Source organism: Grampus griseus (genome assembly GCF_964374135.1).
Source record: "Grampus griseus genome assembly, chromosome: X".
NCBI classification, from domain to species: Eukaryota; Metazoa; Chordata; class Mammalia; order Artiodactyla; family Delphinidae; genus Grampus; species Grampus griseus.
This window is the reverse complement of record NC_138999.1, coordinates 62,166,713-62,178,380: the sequence shown is the minus strand read 5'-3', so window position 1 is coordinate 62,178,380 and position 11,668 is coordinate 62,166,713. Positions and strand designations below refer to the sequence as shown.

General features: G+C 41.2%; 1 protein-coding gene across 1 annotated transcript; it reads right to left on the bottom strand.

Annotated features, from left to right (window-relative positions):
- Positions 1-574: 574 nt before the first annotated feature.
- Positions 575-8,612, bottom strand: CDX4 (caudal type homeobox 4; the record flags this gene model as incomplete). Its single annotated transcript, XM_082681628.1, has 3 exons — positions 575-781; positions 1,942-2,087; positions 8,114-8,612. 3 exons carry the CDS (start codon positions 8,610-8,612, stop codon positions 575-577), a joined length of 852 nt encoding a protein of 283 aa, XP_082537754.1.
- Positions 8,613-11,668: the final 3,056 nt, after the last annotated feature.

The following is an 11,668-nucleotide window of genomic DNA, read 5'->3' as shown; positions in this document are numbered from 1 at the left end:
GAAAACTTTTAAAAAATTTATTATTTTTATTAACAAGTGACTATGGATTCAGAATCACCTCCTGATGTTTTTAAAAACATTTGTCTTGTTATGAAAACGCTGTTAGCTTTTGAATTAAACATGTGAGAGTTTAGCTAGAGTTAGATAAATTTCTGCATAACCTTTTCCCCACTCTCAAAAGATAGCATCAAAAGACACACCCAAGCATCAAATGACAAACATAAGTATACATATACAAACATGCATCCTGGCAGAACTGTTTTTTACAGCCTGTTCACAAGCAAATTTCTGAAGTTGTGAATAGAGTTCAAGGGCTCGCAATTTTAGCTTTTAATTATACAGCTTATCACCAAGCTCCCTGAGTGACTGACATAGCATAGCACGCAACAGTTTTCTGGGGATAGTTCCTAACAGTAAGTGACCCTTGAATTATCTTCAACCCATGGCGCATCCACTTGTTCTGAATACTGCCTTACAAGGAATTACATAATGTTGCAACTCCCCTGCTGATATCTTAGAGACCAAAAAGACAATGCTAAAGGAAAGGCACTTTCCATTTCTCTTTGCCTTTCTTTCATTCAGAGACTATGACCTGAGGTATCTCAATAGGCTGAAATCCACGGACAGCAGATGGGGTGGTGAAAAAAGTGTTAGGTAGTTCCCCAGGGCTGATGGAGCCAGAGTCACTTTGCACTGAGCCTCTACTGTTCTCAAACTGGGATATTTTCTTTTTGATCATCTTTCTCTCCTTGGCTCTGCGATTCTGAAACCAGATTTTCACCTGAAACACAAAATGCTTTGGATTTAATGGGGCAACATACTGAATGCACTTTTCAGTCATTGCTGATATTGTTCAGGGACTCTAGTATTTACAAAGTCCTTTCACATGCATCGCTTAATTGAGCCTCACAATGACCTTGTGAAGTATGCCCATTTAACAACAGGTTTAAAAAAGGCTGAGACTCAGAGAGGGAAAGTATCTTGCATGCGATGAAACTGAAATCAAGTCCAAGGCCTCAGACTCTGAATGCAGTGCTCTTTATATTATACCTCACCCACCATCTCTGTTGTGCAGGTAGAAATAAATAATGATAGAATGGCAGATGCTGAGCCATGGTGATAAAAAGGGAGGGATTTAAATAACAAAGGTGATTATGATCTATCATTAAAAGAAGTTAGGTTGTTAAAACAGAACTGGGTGAACAAGGGTGATGAAATACTATATCTCTTGCTGTGATACCAACGTGCCTTCATAAATGGTTGAAATGCAGGCTTCTTGGGATACAACAATACATTAATGGACTTTACAGTTCTAGAATCTTATGATTTCCAGGTTTACTCCTAGACCTAAGTAAAAAACAAATCAGGTAGTTATGTAATGTCAAAATCTGGGTGAGTGGAAACCACTGATCCTTGCCATGATTTAATCTTTACTGAGTACCCATAGTAAGCTAAATTTGAGGCAGGAATCATAGGATTACATAGACCACAGAAAATTAAATTCCTACCCTGAGTAATAGAAAAACTTGCTTCAGGTAGCAGAATTGGTGTTCATTTACTGTTACAGTTTGACTGATATGAACCAGATAATTGCCATGATTGACAGATTTCCACTTCACATATTGATTATGACTACTTGGGGAACCATATCAAGGTTTTGCCCTGACTGATCAATTGTATGGGAGTTTTAATCCTTCTCATCCCCCTACATCCCCACCCTTGCTTTCACACCTACACAGTGCCCACCACATTCAATTATTAATAAACCCATCAACCAACGATACTAAACTAGGTGGTCCAGTAGGATGAATGTGGGCTTTAGGAGAGCTTTGAGAATGGCTTGGTCTTCTGTTTTGCTTCCACTCTTAGTTACAGACTTCCCTAAAACCTTAGCTTATTGAAATGCTTATATGAAACGTGTTAGATGTACTTCTGGTGTACCTGTCTCTCAGAAAGGCCCAAGTTGACTGCCAGCTCTGATTTTCTCCGAATGGTGATGTATCTGTTGCAGTGGAATTCCTTCTCCAGCTCCAACCTTTGATGATCTGTGTAAACCACACGATACTTTTCTTTTGTCCTGGTTTTCCCTGTTAGGGGAGAAAGCAGAGCATTTAATCATATTTTGCATCTTTGGAGATTGTTTTGGTTGGAGGAATCATAGTCATTGTTCCTACCCTTAGCTATTACTTTCAAATACAAAACAAGTACATTTTTTTAACCACATATGTCATAAGTCCATTTCTCCATTAATTACTTTGTCATCTGTGGCTATTTTACATATATATATATATATATATCATACCTATATATATCAACACACCTATCACACCACCATTGATATACTGTTACACCAAAGCATTTTAAAGCAAACAGTTAAGCCATGATTTTCATTCCCTTCACACTAACATATGGGAACAGCATTGTCATTGTCAGTAGTAGCAACATTCATTATACATGCACTTCCTTTTATATTGATATTTTATGCAGTTCATTTATATTGTTTCCTATTGAAACTCTCACTTACCCTTTCAAATTACGCAAAATGTGTCTTATCCCCATTTTGCAGATAAGGAACCTGAGGCTCAGTGTAGGTAAGTAAGTTGCTTTGTGCTAGTGAGCTGAGGAGTGGGGACCCAAACACATACCCTTGGCTCCCAGTCTGGTGTGCCAAATGTTATTCCTGATTTAAACATGCTGGGCAGCATAAGAATGGCCCAAGTGAGGCAAACTGCTTTGTGATCCTGACATTCTAATTACATATACATTCTAGAATTTCATTTGGATAGTAATTTAAAAAGAAAACATCTATTGTCACTTAGATTCTGTTCTAGGATAGCCCCTATTACTTATTAGAAAAAATAGTTTAGTTTTCTGGGGAGAGTCTTAAACAAATTTTTATTCCCAAGTGGATAATGAATGGGGGAAATAGGGGGTGTTGACTTTAGCAGAATAAAATGGGTATTCTAGTATTCTTTGAAAGGATATACAAACATTTGCTTTGTGTTACAACGTTTAACTAATTTCTCATGCCCTCCTTCAAATAGAGTTTTATTCCTCCTTTCAAATTTTCCAAAGGTGATTAGGAAGTTTCTCTTTCTTTTCCATTTTTCTAACCCCCTCCAGGATCTTCATCCTTTTCTCTATGGCTTTTGGCAAACTCCTTCTGATCTTCCCTGGTTGTTTTTGATGTGAAGTTTTGGGGAGCGATCTGTAAGACAAAGGTTTCTTTAAAGTGTTTCCCTAAACTCCATTGAGGTGTTAAGATGCAGCACAAGCTTAACAAAGGAGCTACATAGCATCAGATCCCATCCTGAACCCTCTTTACATTCAGGAACACCAGCAAATTGGTTTGGAATTTACAAGCCCTAAACAAATGTCAGACACTCTTTCATCTCCAGGAAAGAAAAAAAAAAGGGACATGAATGTAGAAACAAATTCTAGATGAGAGATATGTTTTAGGATTAACTCATGGACTAAAGAACTAAACAAAACTTTCCCTCTTAAAAATGGAAAACAATGAATCCCAGTCAATCTGTCTCAGAGGCTCAAATTTTAAGCTGGTTTTCTTTTTTGTTTGTTTGTTTTTTGTGGGTTTTTTTGTTGTCAATTTTTAAAATTGAAGTATAGTTGATTTACAATATTGTGTTAGTTTCATTTGCAGCAACGTGGAAAGACCAAGGGAATATTATGCTTAGTGAAATAAGTCAGACAGAGAAAGACAAATACTGTATGATATCACTTACATGTGGACTCTAAAATATAATACAAATGAATGTATATGTAAAACGGAAACAGACTCACAGATACAAAAAACAAACTCGAGTTGGTTTTCTGAATTTAGGAAACCAAAGGTCTGGCACTTGGTATGTTACAAAGGCAGAATGTATATTTGAGGTCACAGTGAAAACATTGAGGTTTAATTTATCTCCAGAACCTCAAATCTTAGAATCAAAATATATCTTTGAAGAGATGTTCCCTAAAACCCTTCCTAATCCCAAAGTGACTAAGTGTTTAAATTCTAACTTGAGGCAGAAGTTAAAATTCAACTTGTGTGTGTCTGTTTTCCGCTCTTTGATAATCAGTAAATATAACCAGACTTCAAGAACTCTGGAAGGTTGCAGTTCTTCCCCACCCCCATTGGTCATAAATTCCCCTCTTGCAGTTTCTTCTGAGGACAATAAAGTCAAGACCAGGCCTCTTTATTTGCCATGAAAATCCTCATCCTTTCCGGCAATATAACCCCTGAAGAAAGGAGGAATGAGGAAGAGCCAAGCTGCATATCAAAGCCATGCAAAGTGTTAAAAAGAGTCTGTTGCCCCAATCTAACAGATAAGACCTCAAACCTCAAGAAGACATAGATCAGGGGGAAATATTGACTGCACATTTAACAAAAAGAAATGAATTCCTGTTTCCTGGTTCTCCTCTTGTGTCCCTGCTCCCAAACTGTCTTCTTTCCACCCCTTTCATTGCCTCTTCCCTTAAATGATGAAATCTGATTGAATGGATTTTGGACATTTTTCTAGTAGAGTATAATGCCATATTCCCATACTAAAACATCAACAAAGCACTAAGAGCACTAGCTTTTATTGTTCAAGCTATTCTCTTCTCCCAGAAACTACATTTCTGAGGGTGAGGGAACCCCTTCTCTGGTGCTATTGTGGGTTAATTTAGGAAAGTAACAAACCGTAAGTTGTATTACAGGGCTGCTTCATAGCCCTGTGGTGGGGATTTTACTGCCTCCGCCTGCCTAAAGCCTTGGACAAACCTCTGTAGTTCCCACTACCTAGAAGACAGTATCCCTACAGAGTTTGCAAACACATGTCACTATATATGATGACTCATCATCACCCTAAATGTGCTCATTTGAGAGACTGGCTGTGAAAACACTGTTAGGCAGAAAAGCACTCTCCAAACCTAGGGATTATGATGATGATGATAGTGAGGGTAAAGAGGATGAAAACCAATCTCTTTCTTTAGGGAGTAGAGTGTAATTGACACCATCATGATGACTTTCCATCTGATGGTAATCTTTTGCTGCTTTTAGTTAAAAATTGCATCCAAATTCATTCATAAAAATTGTCCAATTAAATGATCAAAACAAAAAAAGATAATGATAAGCTTCAGGAATTATTAAGTAACTCATTTTCTGAAGGGTCCTAACTGAATAAAATCTTTTATGTATAACTTCCTCAGTGTTTTGTATTTTGTCCAGTGGGTTAATCATAATTATTCAAAGTCACTTCCTTCTCTCCTCTTCTTTCCCACACCTAAAAAGAAAGCCCCTCTCCAGCCCTACTTAGGTTACCACCTTGCCAATACTCATCCAAGGTTACAACTCTGGGTAAAAAAAAAGCAAAAAATGAAAAAATTCCTAGCTGTAATGCACTGACAGTATTTAAAATACGAAAATACTGAACTTTTCCCAGAATCTTTCTATCAGCTTCCTTTCCATATAATTTTTAAAACCAGAAGTGTATTGGAACAGAATACTTAGGGAAAAAAGTAGAAATAAAAATATTTCATTTTTAAATCAAATCACTTAGTGGACATTCATTTATTCTGTATGTCAGTCCCCTTTCTCTCATTTGAAAATCAAATATGACAATAATCACTATGAAATGTTTTCCAATTGTCCCCTAATATGTGTATTTTTGTTTCTTTAACTTAAGGCTATTTTAAAAACATTCATCAGTGATGGAAAGAGCTTTCATTTGATTACCATAATCAGGGAGGGGTTACTTCAATTTTGTAGTTCATCTATTTTCTTCTCAGCTGTAAGTCAAATGTTGTCCTACGATACTACAGAGTGAAGTAGAAAATTTAGGAGGATCTGACTTATTCATTCATTTAACAAATATTTGTTTAACACTCACTATGTACTAAGCATACAAATGGGTGTCTTTTTGTTTGGAGTGATACAAAGAAGTGATCAACTTAATTTTTTGTGGGGTTCATAACCTGAGATCCGTGGAAGGGCTTCAGTGGATCCATGAATCTCCCAAAATTATTCAAAAAATGACATGTGTGTGTGTGCATGCGCATTTGCGCCTTTGTGCATTTTTCTGGGGAGAGGGTCCATACTTTTCATCACATTCTTAAATTGTTGCTAAATATACACCTTAGGCTACAAGAATATAATAAAGGGGTACTTTTATAAGACATTAAAATGAAATGGAGATTGAATTTAATAAAGCCCCATCTATAGGATAGGCTGCCAGAAGTCAATGGGGTACCAAAATCATTCAATTTAGAATTTCTCATAGAAGTTGGAGAGAAAATCTTGTGAAGGTGGCATGGTACACCCAGGTTTCAAGAGTTAGCCACCACAGAGCAATTTAGTCTCCTCATTCACCCACTGATGAAGACACCACAGAGCAATTTAGAGTCCCTTTCTAAACTTACCCAAAAGAGAGAATCTGACAAATGCAAATGAAAGACTTTTAAGCAGAGAAACCCATCGTATTTTCTCTCATAAACAGAAAATTCATGACTCAAGATAATTTATTTTATCTTGTCCTTTTCTTCCCATTGTTCTCTCTTCCAAACAACATACTAGTGACTTTCCTCTTCTAAAGTATTTCAAAACATAATCCTGAACTGGGAGCAGCTACTTTTCTGGCTTTTGTGTCTTTTGCTGATGGTTAGGGCTTAGTGAATGGATGTTAATTACAACCCTAAGATTAGATATAATAACAGCCCTGGGAATACAACACCCTAACCTCATTTTCTATTCTCTTTAGCCAGCCAACCCACTCTTATTTCAAAAAGCAATATGCAGACTTACTTCCAAACACTTTAAAGCTAAGTATTTAAGCTCAACTCTTAATTTGGGATTGCTACCCCAGTAATGTCCTAATCAATTGGAACTATCTCCTCTGGGCTGAGTCCTCTTAACGGTGAAAGTTGGTCCCATCCCACCCTCCTGCTTTTGCTTTTTTTAGGGAGAGAAAAAGGGCAGAACTGTGAGCAGAAGCATAATCATTGTGGACAAATGCTATTGAAATGTCATTTCTTCCCCAGAGGGATGAAAGTGATAGAGCTGAATTTTACTAATTTTCTCTAATGACAGGGAGCGATAGGTTGGAATAATAAGAATGTGATAAAAGAACAACTATAGCTGAAAACAAACATCTCCCCGCCTCCCTCCTCCACCCCCTGTCCAAGATTAAAGCAGAGTACCCACTTCCCCCGCCCCTGGCTCCCAGTAGCCGCCCACCGGCTTGCTGGCAGGAGCGTGGGTAGGCATTAGGCTGGGATCTCTGGGCTTTCCTATGTGTGGTGACAAGCCTGCATCCAGCCCCTGCACCTCGATACGTCTACCTGACTGTTAGGAGGGCTTTAATCACTTTAATCTTATTGATGTGGGGCTGATATTCGTGCACGCACAGGGGATGTTAGGGTTGAGTAGCTTATTATGTCCCAGTGGTGTACTGTAGCTTTCTCACAGCCTCTATGCTTCCATTGGCGGAAGGGAAGTTGTAAGAAGGCATTGGGTTTGAATCCAGCTTGCCTCTGTCAGCTTGGGCGAAAGAAGCTGGAGCTTCCTTGAGAGTCCAGGGTGACCAGGTTGCTTTGCCACTGGGACCTTCGTGGCTAAACTGGAAGGTCTGTTGCCAACCAAGCAACATGAACCTAAGTTGAGAACCACCAGCTTTGAGGGGGAAGCCGACCTGCCCAGATGGGGAAGGGTTTGAAATGGAACGGGCAAGCAGCAGTGATTGAGCACAGGGACACGTGGCTGTCCTCTCCTCATTCACCCACTGATCTTCCCCGTGCATCTGTTTTCCCATCTGGGCAACTGCAGGGTTGGATCTTGACCCTTGTGGATCAACATGCCCATTGTCCGCCCGGTTGCTCCCTTGACTGATCAGAAAATGGTGAAAAAGTCCCCTACGGTCGGCTTAGTTCCAAGCACCATGCTCTGCTTTTGATCAGAGGCACAAGCGAAGGAGGTCTCTAATGGGCTGGGGCCCTGGGCAGCAAAACACTCAATGGTCTCCTTAGCTAAGCTGTCCGGGGAGAAGCCTGAGGAGTAGGAGGGCCAGAAGGCCAAGAGAAGTAGATGAGAAGCAAAGGAAGGAAAAGTTTGAGAGCATTGGAATCAATTACTCACCAGTCACCTGCACGGTCTTGCGCATCCACGCATAGGGGCTGTGGCGGCTTCTGTTAGAACTGGCGTCGGCGGTGCAGGCGTCGATGGGGAACAGTGATCCGCCGGCTGGTGTAGGCAGGCTGCTACCGCTGTTTCCACCCGCTGCGGGTTCCAGGTTGCTGTATTCCGGCGAGCCGAAAGCAGCAGGGCTCGAGGTCATGTCGTTCATGGGCACCGTGCCCATTGTACTGGACGGCCCGGGGTACACGCTCCAGTCTTCCCGAGGGGGACTATAGGGTGACCCCCAGGCCCCCAACGATGGCCCGTGAGGATCCATACCGGGCATATGGGGATACCCCATATAGTGCGCATAAGACGGAGCCGCTGCGAAGTTGGAGGCTGGCATCGGACTCCCACCATCCCCAGTGGCGCCAGCCCCGGCTGTGCCACCTCCTGCAGGGCTCCTGAGAGTGCCCGAGTACATGCCCGTTTCTTTTTCCAAAAGGCAGCTTCTGTACATAGTGGCTTGGGTATGAGAAAGGAGCTCCCTAAGCCATCCTGAAGTCCCTGTAAGGCCCCAACCCGACTTTGAGAAGCAGTAGGGAACCAGTAAGTTAGGCCGTAGCTGTGCTGCAAGCTCCTCCGCGCCCCTCAGACAACTCCATCGGCGTTTCCTACCCTGACGGTTTCCAGGTGACTGGTAGCCCGGTATAGATGGGCCCCCAATGGCTGGGCTGACGTCAAGGGGCTTTAGGCTTTTACATAGCATTTGCATTCAAATGAACGGCCATTTCACTTTCACAGCGACTTGTTCACTCTACACTCCCTCTCCCAGAGCTCCTGGGCCTTTCTATCTCATCTTTTTTGCTTTTCTCCATCTGGTCCCATAGCACTAATTTTGCGCTTTTGGAGGCAGAAGGGAGCTCCTCCAGAGGTTTCTGAGCAGCTCCCTCCAAAGTGAGATGGAGACGTGTAGAATCAGGGCCAAATCCTGCTCTTTGGTCCTTACCCCGCGGTTTCTTTACGCTGATCTTCCCGCACCCAGTCTGCATCCTTGGTATCCCCTCTGCCCACATTCCCTGGCATGGGTACTCCACATGGCACTGGCCCATGATACCCTTCTCCTCATCGCCCCCTCCACCAGGAGGAGAGCTTTGTTTCTAAGGACAGAGATTCATTTCACAGAGATGCCTTTGTAAAACATCCAATTAATCCGGCCTGCCATCTACTGGAAAGTAACCTTAGGAAGGCAGAGCAGGGATGTTTGTCTCTTGTTCACTGCTCTATCCCCCGTGTCTACAACAGTCCGGCACACATTAGGCACACAATAAATTGGATGTTTTACAAATATGCACAAATTAAAGAAAGATGAAGAGAGGAGGTTATGAAAAAAGGAAGGAAAGAAGGAGAAGACCCATGTGGGTAGTGGGCTTTTTAATTTCCCTTTCAGTTCACTAGTCTTGCTTGGGTGTCTCTTTCTGCCAGTACTCCAAGGAGTCAAATTCCTGCAGTCTCAAGTCCAGGGCAGCTGAAGCTCCCAACTTTCTTTCACACTTGAGGAGACTTCCTTTGTAAAGCTCCAATTGTTGAAAACGACATGGACTTGCCAGTAGATGCCAGTGAACTCAAGATTTTGCTTCAAGAAGCCAGATCACCTCCTGATGACAAAACCAATTTGTATTGCAGGATTCCTTCTCACCCACATGCTCCCTCACCCCTTCCCCCTCCCAAAGCCTACCACAACCTTTAGTTCAGGCTGTGCTCCTATTCAGAGAATGTGCTCTTCTATGAAGTCCAACACAACATGGCACCTCCATTAACTAATCCCTCTTTGGCTTTGGGAATATCACTTCACTTCTGGGAGTTTCAGGGTTTTCCCCTGTGTAATAGGGATCCTAACAGTGTCTGCATTTACAAGGCAGGATTTCCTGAGATGATGTATGCAAACTGCTTAACTTAACACTTGGCACACAGCACAGGACCACTGTATTCATTAATTTACTCAACAAATATTTATTGAGCGCTAGGTGCTATTCTATGCATGGAGACATCAATGGTGAACAAAGCCTTTGACCTTATTAAACTTATATTCTCAAGGGGAGAAATACTAGTAAATAATTAAATTTTGTGTTATGTCAGATGATAATAATCAATGTTGTGAAGAAAAAGAAAGCAATTAGGAGAATAGGGAATGCTGGAGGATGTTGCAACTTAACAAGTGGTGGTCTGGAGGACCTTACTTAGAAATGATATTTAAATAAAATATAGAAGTGATGGAGTGAGCTATGAGGAGAGGATCCAGACAGAGAGAACAAGAAGTAAAAAGTCTGTCTTCTATTGAAGAAGTAGCAAGAAGGAAAGTGTGGCTAACAGGTAGATGAGGTCCAAAAGCTAATGGGGTAGGTCATTTTTAATTTCTAAGTTTTTACTCTAAGTGAGGTAGGGGGACAATGTAGGGTTTTGAGTAGATGAGTCACATGATTTGACTTAAGTTTTGAAAGGATTGCTCTGGCTACTGGATTAAGAATAGACTGTAAATAGGCAAAATAGAATCAGGCTGATTAATTAAAAGGCTATTGCAATAATCCAGGTGAATGGCATTGGGGATGGAGAGAAGTGGTTGAATTCTGGATATATTTTGAAGCCTGCTTTGGAGAAGGAGAAGGAAAAGAAGGAATAGAAGTAATTGGTCAGCAAAGACTGATTAAAACCAAGCACTGGGGAGAAGGGACTAAGGGACAGGAAAGTCACATACCTATAGGCACTTTTTGCTCATGATCTCATTTAACCTTCACAACAGCCCCATGAGTTACTTATTTTCACTCCCATTTTAGAGATGAAGAAACTGAGGCTCAGAGAGTTGGCATGAGTATTTAAATGAACTACTGGTGTATAGTAGAGCTAGGTTCCCATCCTAGGCAGCTCTGATTGCAAAGTTCATGTTCTTAAATTGGAACCAGGAAAAATGTACAACCTCAGGGCTGGGGCCTGGGGCCTGGCTTCTATTTTCTTTGCCTGCTCAGGCTCCCAGGCCCAGCATTCAATCCTTTTCATAACATAGACCCAATACCCTTGCATTATTGTCTTTCAGCTATTCTATCCTGAGGCAAACTGGTCTACCTGACATTTGAAAAGCTATATCAGGATGAAAGCATATGCAGGAACTTTAAAAGTAAGCTAATGCAATATTATCATCTTACCTATGAGGAAACTGAGGGCATGAGTAGGGAAGGTATTCCTTAAGGCAGTGAACGACAGAACTGAGATTCAAACTCAGGTCTGTTGACTCCCAGATCAACACTCTTTCCACTAAAAACTGTATGCTTGCTTATGCAAGTCCCTTTGTCTAGACTGTTTTTATGCATAAAAATGTTCAAATTCTCCCTCTTCTTCAAGGCTCAGTTCAAATGTCACCTCCTCCCTAAAGCCCTATGTTGTGATACTCTCAGAAAGCACTCTTCCTCTTGTCTGAATCCCATTGTCAACTCCCCTCCCCCACTGACTAATACTATTCTTGTCCACCTTGGAGTTACTTAGGGTCTTATCTGAATTTTTTTGGAATTTGAGCACATTGAA